General features: G+C 36.5%; 1 protein-coding gene across 1 annotated transcript in view; it reads right to left on the bottom strand.

Annotated features, from left to right (window-relative positions):
• The window catches only part of RALYL (RALY RNA binding protein like), a 360,797-nt gene that overhangs the window by 103,840 nt on the left and 241,613 nt on the right, over positions 1–15,344 (bottom strand). Inside the window, exon 4 of the mRNA XM_058668767.1 lies at positions 1,661–1,693. Coding sequence (XP_058524750.1) covers positions 1,661–1,693 — 33 coding nt within the window. The remainder of the gene's footprint in view (positions 1–1,660; positions 1,694–15,344) is intronic.

The raw sequence follows: 15,344 nt of genomic DNA, 5'->3' as shown, positions 1-15,344 counted from the left end.
ATAGCAACATTTTGAGTCAAATTTGAAGCATTCAAATATCCGGTCACACAGTTTAGACTGACTGAATACACTGTCATGTATTCTTATAAAGAAAAGGTATTAAACAGTGGAGATGGATGGATCACTTATGCCTAAGCATCTTAGAAACATGATGTGTATTAAGAGGTCCAGGGAGAACACATATAGTATCAATTCATACAAATTATCAGCAAAATAAATAAAATTGTTTGGAGATGCATATTGATTTATAATAAGACTATGAAAAGATGAAAAGTTAGGTCATTATCATAAGATCCAGCCAGTAAGCATACAACTGGAGTGAAGAGGTGTATTGAAATTTGTTGTGGGTGTTGACAGCATTAAGCTGCACATTAGCTCTATGTTCTCTTTTTAATAAATTATTAGTTATTTTATGCAATTTCTGTTTCTGGATTTGGATGATAGTTACATGTTCCATTTGCAGTAATTTGTCAAGTTCTACATACACTAGTGTAGACACACACACACACACACACACACACACATTTTTTCCTTTTCTTAGGGCTAACAGAATGCCAAGAAACAGGGTGGGTTGGAGGGAGACTCTACCTGGCCCAGTGTCATGAACTTTGCTGCATTTGCTGTAACATCTTTATTCCCATTTGCACTTCTCTTGTTGGATCAAGGTCATAGCCCTCGAACCAAAACACCTTAGAGTGAGATCATTATCATAAGGTCCAGCCAGTAAGTATATAATTGGAGTGAAGAGGTATATTGAAATTTGTTGTGGGTGTTGACAGCATTAAGGTATACAATGACTTCATCTTCTTTTTGGTAAATTATTAGATGCTACAGTTATGTTTATGTAATTTCTGTCTCCGGATTTGGATGATGGTTACACATTCCATTTACAATAATTTATCAGGTCCTATGTAAGCATGTTCTTTGTGTTATATTTCACAATAAGAGGAGTTAAATTAAAAATCTAGGTTAGAGAGAAGCGGAAAAGTGAAGCTGTGTGGCTCAGAATAATTTTTCTTAAAGATTGTTTTTATTGTTTGAAAGGCAGGACTAGGCACAGAGCAGGGCTGAGTGAGAGAGAGAAAGAGGGAGAGAGGTATTTTCTATACCCTATGCCCCGATTCATTGCCCAAAGTACCTCAATGGGCAGGATTTGACCAGACTGAAGTAGGTTGCCAGGAGCTTCATTTGGGTATGCTACATGGGTGTAAAGGCCCCAAAATTTGGGCCATCTTTTGGGACTTTCCAGATGTATTATCAGGGAGCTGGATTGGAAGCTGAACAGTCAGAATACAAACTGGTGCCCATGTAGGATTTTTTTTTTTTTGCAGGTGACAATTTACTCATTATGCCACAACACTAGCCTTTCAGAGCAATTTTCAAAACCAACTTGAATATATTTACATAATGAAAATATGAATAATCATCATTTGCCTTGTTTGGCTTTTGTGGAAGATGCAGAATATTCCATATTTCTGTTAGCATAAGTAGTGAGGTGACAAAAACATCCAAGGGGATACATTATAAAACATGGCAATACTGCATGAAATTATAGATTACAGTTTTGCATATAAGATTATTTTTTTAAAAAACTATCTCAAATGTCCTTCTTAACTTGTCTTAAAAGATTATTATTTAAAACATTTAAGTATATACTCACCCAACTGACAGGAAAGGCTCCTTTGATTCAAGTCTATGGAAAAAATGAAACATTCATTTTAATATGGCAAATTTCTAAATTATTTAAATTACTTTCATATTTATCTATTGGAATTATTATTTTGATGTATTTATTTGTGGTTGTTGTACTGGTGAAGAAATTTATAATGCGCCTTTTCCATACTGGCTGAATAAGCTACTTCAGAATAATGTTCTGTCAAGTACAGAGGGGCAACAGAGACTACATGGCATTTTACTGGCAGTGATAACCATGGTCTTAGTGGGCAATGTCAGCTTGAACATCAGGATTGTCGGTGTCCTCTCTATCTCTCAAGAACTGTGTATTTTTTCAACATATCAAAGGGGGAGTCTGGTCCAGAAGTTTGTGGTTACTGTGACATACTAAGGGAGTTACTCAAAAGTGCCCTGGAGGAAGTTTGGCCTAGATGTTAAGACACTAGCTGGGACAACCACATCCAAGAGGGCAGTGTCTGTATTCGAGTCCTGCCTTTGCTCCACCTTCTTACTGATCCACACCTTACAGAGTCAAGACATGGGAGGCAGGAATCAATTCTAGGCGTTTGCCATCAGTCTGGCCCGGAACAGAATGTATGGGGCTTGGGGGCGTGAACTAGTCAAGTGAAGATTCTCATCCTCCTCTCTCCTCCTCCACCCCTACCCCTTTTAAGTAGATAAATTAAAACTTTTGTGTAAAATTCAAAATAGATAGATATAGGTAACCAAGTATATACATGAATTCTCACAGCTGAATGATATAATGGAGACTAGCATACTTGGAAGTAAAGTAACATTGAAGTATTGCGTCTCTACTCACAAATAAAAGTAGGACTCCCATTTTGAAACGTGTAAATGGTCCATGACAGTATGATACTAAATTTTCTACCTTAACCTATACCTACCATTATCATGATGCCTTTAAATAACAGAAAGTTAATCTTGTAACTATTATTAAGGGGCTAAACTGCTGTGATAATTCAAAAAAATAATAGTGGGGTGTAGCAGAATCTGGGAGGAAGGAAGAGTGGGGTAGGGAAGAACCCCTCTAACTGCAAAACTGTATTGTGGTAAATACAAATATAATTTAAAATGACATATTTAGATACCAATAAAGTTATAAAAATGTGCGAAAAACCCTTTCATTTTCTAATTACTAAACAAACTAGAATTAATTTCAAAAGTTCTGATTTGATAAAACAACTCTATATTCTCTATAAATTGTCCATAAATTACGAAGAGCTATACCAAGGCATTTTTCAGACATCCCAGGCAGCCTGATACTGTGGTGTTTCAGGTAAAGCCAACACTGGAAACAGTGTTAGCTGCCCCACTTCTGATCTAGCTCCCTGCTAATGTGCCTGGGGAAGCAACGGAGGATGTCCCAGACACTTGGACCCCTGCACACAATGAGAGACCCAGGAGAAGCTCCTGTCTTCTGGATTTGAACTAGCCCAACTCCAGCCACTGCAGATATTTAGGGATTGAACCAGTGAATGGAAGATCTATCTCTGTTTCTGCTTCTCTCTCTCTCTGTAAATCTATCTTTCAAATCATTAAATCTGTGAGGAAAAAAAAACATATCCAAGAGAAAATTCAGGGTTTTTTTTAAATATGTATATAGCTCTGCAGGTCAGACAATAAGTCTGAACTGGAAATATTCATTTGAAATATCTCTCGTATGAACATGCATATGTTTATGTACATATGTATATATTTGTAATGCATATATATGTGTATATATATTTGTGCATATATATATACCACACATACTGTATGTATGTGTGGTAGTTGAAATTAGCATTGAGGATCTGATAAACTATTAATAAAAATACGAAATGTGAACAAAAGACAAATTGAGTCAAATGCTTAGTGGGATGGCTAGTGAAAGAGAAGTGTAATAGACAGAAATGGAACAGCCAAGAAAAGAAAAGGGAAATCAGAAGAATCAAAAGCAAAAAAGCAAGAGAAAACACACGAGCTGCACAGTATTTACTGGCCATGCTATCTTCATTTTAGGATCTTTTAACATGCAGTTATGGGCTAAATGGTTAAATATTTGCAAATATTGAAGTGATTTTTAACTAAACTATATGTGTAATATGCCTAATTTTTTTCATGATTGAAAATACACTATTTTCATAAAAATAATTGTTAGAAAACTGGCAGAAAGTTAATTCTGCAACATTACTGAGAACCAACCAGCTGATTTTACATATTAACTTGAACAATTGAAGTAACCTTCCTAGAATTAGCATGAAAACTCATTTTATGTGACTGTAAACAGTGAACATAAATATTGCTTCTTATATATATGTAAAAATAGCTTATTGGAAATATGCATTGCTGATATATGGGTGGAGCTCTAGGCACATAAGCAAAACAGCAAGAGGACTCTCTTGGGGAACCAGTGTTCTGAAAATTCTCTTGGGCAGCTACAGGTAAGGGAATAGCAAATAAAAGCAAAAGCTGATGCTCAAAGAATGAACACACACACACACACACACACATGCTTGTTTCCTCTGGGTAATTCAACATTACTCATGTATTTACATCCATATAAATTAATTACCATTGCTATGCTTTTGATATGGTTGAAGTGTGCTTCACAAGGGTTCCTGGGTCACCAGCTTGGTTCCTAGTGTGCTGATGTTAACAGGTGGCCTAATTTTTAGGTGGTAAGACCTTTAAAAGAGGGGGAGGTTGTTGGGTTCTGGAGGTACTGTCCTTGTGTGGTGTTAAGGTAGTTCACATAGGACTCTAGTTAGTGCTCTTGGGAAGATGATCAGAACAGAGCAATTTTGGCCCCTCCATGTTATTTCTGTTTGAATATAGCATCTCCCAATCCCAGGGCACTCTTGTCCTGTGATATCATCTTCCACAATATGATGGTGTCAGACGGAGGGCAGGGGAAGGGTTCTCATCACGGAGGCACAATGCTGTTTGGAGTTTCAACTTTCAAAAATGTGGGCTGAATAAGTTTCTTTTCTTTACAATGTACCCAAACTCAATTGTATTGTTATAGACGTTGAGAAATGGACTAATACACACTGTGTTTATTTTTCTCATAAGTTTGCTAAAGAGATAAACCAAAGGAAAGAAATGAAGATAAATAAGGAAAAATGCTTGGCTATGCTTGGTTTGTAAGACAAGACCCATGTTAAGTGATCCAAAGGAAATCCTTCTGAGAAATGAAGGGATCCTGTCACATGTAACAGAAGATTCATTCAATGGGGCCATCATGATGAGATCGGGACTTGTTATTTTCCATTTAATACGGCTTGAAAAAATGCATGTGGGCATTATTAGAATCCTTTTTCTCTGCATTTGCCAATAATTTTGGCCTAATGATAATCAGGCTTTAAAATATGTATGGAAATTGTCTGTGTAAGGGTCTACTCTCCAGCATCTCACCATCTGATAGTATATTGCATCACATTGCTTTCCTTAAGAATATCACAAACCAGAATAAAAATAAAACCCAAAGTTTTATTTCCTCTGCCACTATCTGAGTGCTGAAACTTGAATATATTTGGCGTGGTGCTTATTGATGGTTTTTTCCCTGAAGATTTCGGGCAAGCTACTACTGGATCAAAACATATGGGGAACATACATTTTTTCACTGACCTACTGTTTAATGTGGTTAGTGTGACTAGTAGTAAGCTGTCCCCTTCGTCTCTTAACATTATTTATACCACTTTGACTATATCCATACAAATACTCAAAATTAGAAGACTGCAGAGAGGAATTCAAAGTTTTTGAGATGAGGTCGAATCAAATGTGCCAGTTAATGCTCTATAAGTCAGAGGTTTGCAGTTCTACAGGCCAAATCTGGCTCTTTGCATGAGTTTGCATAAGCAACAAGCTAAGGATATATTTTGTAGTTTTACATGGTTAGAAAACCTCAAAAGTGATATTTTTGTGACACAAGAAAATTACATGACATTTAAATTTTATTGTAAATAAATACAGTTTGCTGGAATGCAGAAACACTTTTTCATGTATATATTATTTAAGCTGCGCTTGCACAATAGCAATAAATCGAGTATTTGTGGCAAAGACTGTATGTCCACAATCCCAAAATTTGTACTACATGTCCTCTATAGAAAGAGTGAGGCAATACATGGTATAATTATCTGGTTGGATGGATAGGCAGTTTTTATTTTAAATGCATGCCAAGATATTTCCCCATATTTAGAAACATAATAATTTGATTTTCTTTTATACATTAACAGTTCAGCTTCTGCTCCTATTTAAAGATTTTCCTAAATGTTACATTCATGTTACCAGGTTTGCAACAATTGCAATAATTGTGGAATGACATGAAAATGTCTCAGCTGCTCAGCTGTTTTCTATGATGCTATCTACCACTTCTCATCACTTTATAATTATGTATTTTTCAGACACACATGTTTTAGCTTTGCTTTGATGCCCTTGAGCAACCTATTTCTTTATTAGCATATTGTTTTTCTGTTTTTTTCCAGTGCATAATATATTTATCTTTTAAGTGTATATTAATATAACTCCATCTATCACCTTCTTACAGGGAGGAGAATATCACTGACTTTCTAATAATTATTTTCTCCCTCACTATGATACATCCTTAGGGCAAAACTCTTGGGATTTGAAGTGAAGCTGGCCCTATTGAAACCAGTAATAATATTAAAGCATTGTTTCTGCTCAGACAAGAGAGTCCACAGTTCTGGGTTAAATGTCCTAATGTATGTGGACCTGGATGACAGGCACTCCTAGATGTTCCAAGAGCCAAGAAGAAAGGAAGAAATTCTGCTCGTTAGTTATTCAAAGCCACAAAGGACAACGGCTAGGCCCCAAGACACATAAACATACACTGTGGTGAAAAACAGAAGTAAAGTTTGAAGAAAATCGGACAATCCTATGTCTTTTCCTCAAAATGAAGATATTCTATAGAGAAAAATGGTTGTGTTGCGTGATGCTGTGCTTTATAATCAAGTGCTCAGTCATGGTTTATCACAATAAATCAACTTCCCAAGGTTTAAAGTGCTTTAGGGATTTTTAGCTAACCTCATGCCTCTTGATTTTTTAGTTCAGTCATGAGATTCTTGTGAATAACAGGTGGAGAGCCTAGCACAATTCCTTGCCATGCCCATGCCAAAGATGGCTTGGTAATTGGAAAGACAGAAACTGCTGAAATGTACAAGAAGCTGATTTTAGTAATTTTCATCTAGACAACCAAAAAAAAAAAAAAAAAAACAATGTAAAAGAAGAAAATAGCTAGGAGAAACATCCCACTGCACAAAATTACATATCGGTTTAGTCCTTGGAAATAGATGCTTATATTGTGATAAGCCCAGTGAGAATGTTTCTAAGATGTTTTTTGGTAAGATAATTGTTATATAAAGGGATTGATTTTTTTCTTTTCTAAGATTTACTATTCACATGAAAGATGTAGTGATTTTAATAACACTTCATTCAGAATCCTCTATGGCTAAGAATAGAATAATATAAAAGAAACCATAGTCTTCAAGAAGGTGAAAAGGAGTATAAGTTGAAGGGTGATATTTTGGGATAAAAGAATTCTAACAATTCATGTTTAACAAAAAGCTAAACTCTATTTACTAAAGTCCAGGTATTAATCAAAATCTTTATAAACATTGTGATGCCCCCTAAGCTGGTTTTCAGTTTAAGGGTAAGGAAAATGAGACAAACAATATCATACCCAGCATCACCCAGTTATTGAGTAGTGAAGCTGGGATTTAAGCTTAAGCATTCATGCCCTCATGCCTCACAGGAATGCTTCTCTCTATATTTTGCTTGTTTTGATTTTCTTACATACCCTGTCTCATTTTCTCCTTTATATCTCTGTATTCCACTTAGAAATTGTATCTGGTTGCAAATGTTTTCTACTTTCTGGAGATTCCAAAACTTCCAGCTAGATCCTTGTTCCATTTATGAGACAAGGCTATAGCTGCCCATCCTGCATATCTAGTTTTAGATGCCTCTAGCTTAACCTGTCCTAAACAAAATTTATTGTCTTCTTACCTGTTTCTGCTCTTTGTTTTTCTTTAACTTTGGGACACTCAATCACTCAGATGGCCAAACTAGAAAAAAATTAGCCTTTGCCTTAACTCCGTTCCAACAGTATTCTGTGAAGTCATTCAAAGGTCTGTTGTTTTTAGTGCTGCAAAACCCTGTCATTCTTTCTTTCATTCTAAGTTTTCATTTTAAAGTTCAATTGATTACTAGCATTTAAACTAGCTTTCAGAATAGTTTTCTCACTGATCTTCCTGCTTTCATATTGTGTTTTAGAATAGTTGCTAAGTTATCATAGACACAAATATGAGAAGTCTTTAACAAGTTCATGGAAATTTACAATATGAAAAAGCTATTCAAACTTTAATTTCCCTTTAACTTATTTTAAAATTTCATTTTCTTTAAACTTTCTGAAATGCCTTTATATAGTTATGCAATTTAGTAAGTACAAATATGAGTGCTTCTTAAAATATGTAAGACACCATGGGTTGATTAGCATTGCTTTATAAATATCCTTATAACACTTTGTGATATTTAACCACAATGTATTAAAAATTGCCAGTGCAATTAGTTGCTGTGTTCCCCACTAAGAGTTTGCACTTCAAGTACCCACAGTCATGCTTACTTCATTGGGGACATTCAGTAACAATTTTGTAAGTTTTTTCTGTCATGCTCCCCAATGACTACTTCTCTCCCTTTTTTATAGAATAAGCCCTAATATATTTAATAAGATTCCTGTGTACATTCTTATCTTTCTACCCCTTCAGCTAAAGAAGTCTCCAAACTAAGCAAACGGCTCAATGTTGTGCCGGCATCTTGGTTTGTTACACCCCTGTACCTTGCCATATGCCATATTTTACAACAGTGATTTCAAAACTTTTTGATGTATTAGCATTACTATTCATTTTTGTCCAGTTTTAAGGTAATGGCAAACCAGGCAGTGACATTTATAATTTATTTTGCATTTTGTTTTGATAGTAAGACAGAGGGGACACAGAATTTGTTTACCCTGCTGTGCATGTACTTGAACCATCATCTGTCAGGTTGCATATTCGCACAGCCTGGAACAGGCAAGAAGAGTCAGGAATTGAGCCCAGGCATCTTGAAATGCATGGAGGTATCCTAAACGACATCTTAATAGCTCTGCCAAATAGCTGCCTTCCTGCTTCTCTGAGAGTTATTTACAGTGTATGTCCCAAAGGGCATAAGACACAAATTCTAGAACACAGCTCGCTGATGCCCATCCTGATGCTGTCTGTGTGGCCTTGGGAAAGAAAGCATCTTATCCTCGTGTCTCAGTTATCTCAGTTGCAAAATGAAGGTGATAACTGACCTAAGTCATAGGACTTTGGTGGGAAAATATACACATGCATTCATAGGTAATTCACACATCATGTAAGTTAATAAATGGCGAGTAAACCATTGCTTAATAAATACTAAGCATTATTGTTACTAGTAAATTTCATCTCTGATTCCTTTCCTTAGTTTGTATTCCAGGATTCATGGCCTATTAACAGTAATAGACTGAACAGATTGGGGAACAGCCTGATACAGTGGTAAAATATAAACCTTGTGAGCTATGTTGGAGAATGCAGGCAGTAGCTAACAGAAGCAAATGTGGGCCTGGAAATCACATGAGACAACTGGATTTGGACAGATTCAAGAGTCCTATCATGAAAGTAAAGTTAGTATGTGGAATCACACAGAAAGAGGCACCTGAACGAGTGACAAAGAAAACCGAGAAAACACAACCTGCGATCACCAGCTATGGGTGTGCAGAAGTCAATTTCAGAAACATGCTGACCTTCTGATAGCGATCCAGGCATCCTAAACAGAGGCTTAACTTGTGGTTTCCAATGTCTGATCCTCCATAACAATTCTCTAAAGAAAAAAGCTTGAAATCAAGAGATCTTTTGGAGCCAAGACAGGCTATTTATGAATAATTAAGTATATACATTGAGATCCCCTGAAAACCTGAATATTATAATCTTTCCATAACCTCTTGGTTAGTCTTCTTTGGCTGTGAAGAAAAAGCAAACAAAATAAGCCTAGAAGTCTGTGTTGGTGGGACTGGCCCCGGACAAGGAGACACACGCTTTGGGCATTTGCCGCTCAGGAGCAGCAGCATTCCTGGGGCATCTCCTGGGAAGGACCACTAGGCTACACAGGCATTGGTGTCCTCAGCTCGTGGCCACAGATATCAGAGTAGGCCTTGTCAGTCAACATTTTGAGTCTGCAGAGTGTGCAGAAAGCTGACCAGGGCAGGGATTCCCAGTCCTCTTGTGTTCTTTCCCACCTGCTGCCACCTACAGGTACTGTGGTGGATACACAAGATTGTCCTACCAGCAGGCTTCTGTGGTGGGTTATAAGCACCTGCGACAAACTGTGGCAAAGCAGGACTCTGGCTGAGCTATGACGGGATAGTTGGAGGTGGCTGAGAGTGGAAACACACATGTCCTTAAAAATGAAAAAGTGCAAGAGTGGTGAACAAATGTATATTCAGCAACTTTGTGTTGATAGGAGTTTCAGAAGTTGACTCAAAGTTATAAAAGCAAACAAGTATCAAGTCCATAGTAAAACTTTGGTTTCTAGACATTATACATAGCAAGGTGACCAATTTTTGAGTCTGAATGCTATTCTTAACACTTTAAATGTTTACTCTAAAGCTTCCCTGTTAAGTTGTTCTTATTAACTCTATTTTATACCTGACAAACAGGTCAAATGGAAATGATTAACTTCCCAGGGGCATTAAAGCTATAAAGTCATGGAGCAAGATAATAATTCAGGCCATCTGACTAAGATTTTGGGTCTTTTTTATTTTGTTACTACATACTTACTTATTTTAAGGCACGTTATGACACATGGAGAGGAAAAGACAGAAATTTCATCTGTCCCTCCAGGGACTGCAATAGCCTGGGTTGGGTCATGCTGAAGCTAGGAGCCTGGAATTCTGTACTGTTTTCCCATGTGCATGGCAGAAGCCAAAAGCATCTTTGATGCTTTTACAGATACTGTAGCTGGTAGCTGTGTTGGGAGCAGAGCAACAGGGACTTGAACCAGTGATCTGATGTGGAAGACCAGCATTTTAAGCAGTGGCTTACATCTCTACACAATGCCAAGCCCTACCTTGAGTCTTGATATTGCAGTATTTTGATATTATCTTCCTAGATATTATTTGTTGAGCTTTCAAAGAGAATCAGATTCACCTGTTGTGTTCCTGTGATGAGATTTTCCTACAATGGATTCAATCTCTTTGCAGTTAGAAGCAGCTTACCTTCTATTTCTTGTGACACCTTTTCAAGGGCTTTCATGCCCAACTGAAGTTTTTGCTTTGGGCTATCATCAGGCCTCTCAGTGAGTTCCATTTTCAGTTACGACCGTCTGTGCAGCCAACGTCAGGGACAGGTTAATGGATGGCAGAGATATCGTCTAAGAATCTTAGCACTATTTTGACACTCATAGCTAAGACCTTTATTGTATTGGAAATTGAGACTGCAGGGCTCATCTCGATCAGACAGGCTGTTATGTTCTTTAATAATTCCATCATGAGGATTCAGCTGCAGTCAGAGGGATGAGATGAGGATCAAGAGGACCCTCCTGTCAAGAAAGATCATTGACCATAGCAGATTCCCTTGGCAGACCTGAAAGATTTTCCTTAACAGCTCAGGGGGCAACACTGGAAAAGTTTGCAATTTTAGCCTCCTATAAAGTTTCCTCTTTTTCTCCCATATGATTCCTTCAAGTTGGAATGGAGTATACACAACTGTGAAGATTAAAATCTATTAAATTTAAAAATAAGCATAATAATTTTCTGAAAAGGAACACTTTGAAATCCAGCTTTAATGTAGGAAGATTCACACTTCTTGGTTCCAAAACTATGCAGAGGTGCAAATCAATGTAGATAGGCTAATGGTGGCTTTTCAGCTCTCTCTTATTTAGTTGCTTGCCACTGGCTGTTAAACGCTGTATATGTCAGGAGCATCTTGTTTCACATCTCAATCTTCATTCCTGTTCATTATAAAATTCTGATGCTATTCATCTTTTTTAAAATTTTTTCTCATGAAGATAAAGATATCATGGCTGATAAAATTCTGTGCAATATTTTTATTTCTGGTCTTAAATAGTGCAGGGTGTGTATGTGCTAAATGACAAAATACATATATTTTCAGAGCCCAGCATAGAAAGTTGGGATCAACAGTTGACTAGTGCTCCATGCCTCTCCCCTTTATGCATGTTAACCATCTTAAATACTTCACTATGCTTCACTTTCTCAGGTCCTGGTTCAACCTCACTTTCTCCCATTGCTTCTCTTAGTAAAAAATTTTAAAAGTAAGTTGTAGCTCATGTCCATTAGAGATTGGGGAACAACAACTCATAGTCTGAGTTTTTCAAAACTGTGTTTCTGCCCTGGAACCATTAGCATACTGGACTGTGGGTTAATCTGTCCACTCTTTGAACCAACTTCCACCATTTCTACCTTCCTAGGTCTCAGAAGGAACTAAATTCTAACAATTTAACAATTTGATAAGCTTAACCACCACAAGCTGGTAAAAACATTGTGATACCAATCATCGAGCTAGATTACTCAACAGTATTTACTTTTGGATTTTATAGGGCTGTGTTTTGGCTACATATTTAAGTCCCCTTCACATTTTCAGTGGAATATTTTATGGAAGTTTTCAATTCTATGTGCTACAGCATACTTGAAACTCCATGAGTTAATTCTGCAAGGTCACACGTAACAGAATACCTGATAGGACCCAAATCTTACTTGGTTTTGCCAAAGTAACTAATGGCCTCCATTTGGTGTCCATTGAGGATGGTGTTCATCCTTCCATTACTCAGGACTACATTTTAAAAAATAATGTGCTTGCTTTTTAAATTAAAACAGATACCTGGTATTACCTATTTCTCCTATAATATATTTATGTCATATATTTGAACTCCTTTTGTTAAACTAGTAATATCATTTTCAACCCTTCAAACAGATTTTCTACATTGAGTTGGGATAGTAAATGGTGAAAAAGCAATGGAGTTGCAAGTCTGTGTAGATTTCTGCTGAATCCTACTATCAGACTAGTGACTCCATCAAAGATTTTGTAGATAGTAACAATATGAGTTAAATTACGTATAACTGAAGTTGCTAAGCAGCTTAATTCACATAGCCATCTGTATTTTTCAGGTCTTCTAATTGCATTTCAAATTCAGTTCTGTTTAGTTTATCATTATCATTATTCAAAAATATGTTTTGATACATTTTCTTTACTCTGGCTGTTTTGTATTAGCAGATTCTGCGATGAGTTGGGAACATATCACTTATTTTTGTCCATCACATCCCACATTCAGCTTAACAAGATAACAACCTAGGCTTATCCTGTACTACTTGAAGTACACACCTATGTCTTCTCATATAGCAACAGCATCAGCTGAAATACAGTCTATGTACAAGAAGGCGTAGTTATTGTTAGGCAGAAGTCACCAAGATGGGGTAGGAAGTGCCATCCCGTTCATGACTGGGAGCTTGATTGATCGCATCACTTAGAGGACTCAACAATTTCACTTTTCAGTCTCCAGGATTAGAACTCACTAGATGCCTTCTTCACTGCATGCAGTGGCCTGCATTTTCATCTGTGTGCCAAGCTCCTCAGATCCTACCATTAGCCAGCTGACAATGTCACGTCTAGCAGTCAGCACTCACAGAAACTGTTTCCACTCAGCTGCTGAACTGCACTCAACCGAATGTTAAGTTGTCGTTTTAAAAAGCAACTTCTCCAATAATCATGGCAACTAGAGGTGCCTAGTTCTAAAGGTCAAGGGCTGTATCTGTTTAGTGTTTTGTCTGACACAAAGCAAAGGAACAAATAACTCATCAGTGAATGCATTTTGTGCGATTTTTATCATTGGCAACAAAAGACCTGATTTTTCAGAGTATTTCTTACTTTTGTAAAATAATCCTTTAAAATTTCCTTTATATACTGAAGTTACTGGAGAAACAACCACATTCTCACTATCCAAAGACAACTGTAGTTAATATTTTGCACATATTTTTCTTGCTTTACACATTACATATATGTATGTTATTTTCTATAATATTAAATATTTTCAATGATATTATGAATAACTTTTAAACATTTCATTTAATAGATACACCAAAAATATCTAATATTTTGGTTGCATCAGATTGTTTACCCTCATAAATAAAATTGGAAGGAACCACTTTTTTATAGGAATAAAACTTTTAATAAGACAGGTTCTAATGCCAAATCTTACACATCCTTTAGAGACAGAAATAGATACTTTATATATTCTTCAAGTTAAAAAATATTCATAGCAGATGCTTCAAATTTTCATGGCTATCTAGATTGGAACCCTAGTTATACAAACTGGCTAGTCCAAGGGAAGCAAGGTACCTTATTAAACATGCTGCCATAGGAAGATGATTAAATAGATTACCCCAAATCTAATATGAATAGTTACGTAATGTTCATTAAGTATGAGTATTAAGAACTAGAAATGTAAAATTAATTTGTAAACATTATTAAAAATTAAATGAGAATACTTTAAAAAAATTCATGGGGGATATAATATATTAACTTTGGTGTGAAAATTAAAATCCATGAATTTTTTCTCATAAGATGTATCTTCCATTAACTTTCTTTGCTTTTTTCAATTTTAATATTATTGTCATTATTTTATAATGATAAAATGATAGTTTAAAAGGCCCTGAGATTTCAATTAACCCATTCCCAAATTGACACCCTCCAATGAGTTCCCCTATATCATTACTATAAACATTCTTCATAAACAGTGATATGTCCATCATGGAAGAGTCCAGAATCCTATTGTCAAGATATAGTAAACAGTTTCATTGGGAGTCCATCTTTGATCTATCTAGAAGTAGAGATATGTACCGCATTGCATTGTCACATCTAGATATGGTAGTCTCCATTACACAGTTACTATACATCTGCTTAAATAAAAAGCCATAAGACAGAATCAATAACAGGAAGACAAGAAGAAATCAGAAATGCCTTGAGGTTAAATAAAATGCTACTGAATGATTAATGTATCACTGAAGAAATGTAAAAGAAAATTAAGAACCTTCCTGACAAAAATGATGCAACTATATGGTCCATGAGTCAGTGAAGAATTCAATGAGGAAGAAAGTGTTCTGAAGAGATGAAGCTAAACAAACAAAACAAAACAAAAAAACAAACAAAAATGACCAAAACCCATGAGGGCAGAGTGGCTGTGAAATCCACCTTGTTTCCACACCACCCATCTAGGACCTGTCACTCTGTCTCTGCTCCTGGTCAAATCAAACAGACCAGCAGGATGTGCAGTGCTTTGCCTGGGTTCACCTTCTGAGTTCCTGGTAAACGCCCCTAGCCACCTTGTTGCTGTTGTCATTCTGGCTGCCGGTGCAGTTCAGATTGCTGCTCACTGAGTGCCACGGGGTATCAGTCACTGCAATACCACACCATTGTGTCCACTCCTTTCCTGTGTCTGTTAGTCTCCAGGTGGCCCTCTGCTGTCATTCTGTCCCCTCCTACTTCACAGTGGCTAATGTTTCTCTGTTCAAATGTTTCCTTACCCTATTGTGCCATTTTAATTCTCCAGAAGAAACCACTTTTAGAAAATATTTTTATATTTTTACA

Source organism: Ochotona princeps, chromosome 9, assembly GCF_030435755.1.
Source record: "Ochotona princeps isolate mOchPri1 chromosome 9, mOchPri1.hap1, whole genome shotgun sequence".
In the NCBI taxonomy this organism is placed as follows: Eukaryota; Metazoa; Chordata; class Mammalia; order Lagomorpha; family Ochotonidae; genus Ochotona; species Ochotona princeps.
This window is presented reverse-complemented; position numbering and strand designations above follow the sequence as displayed.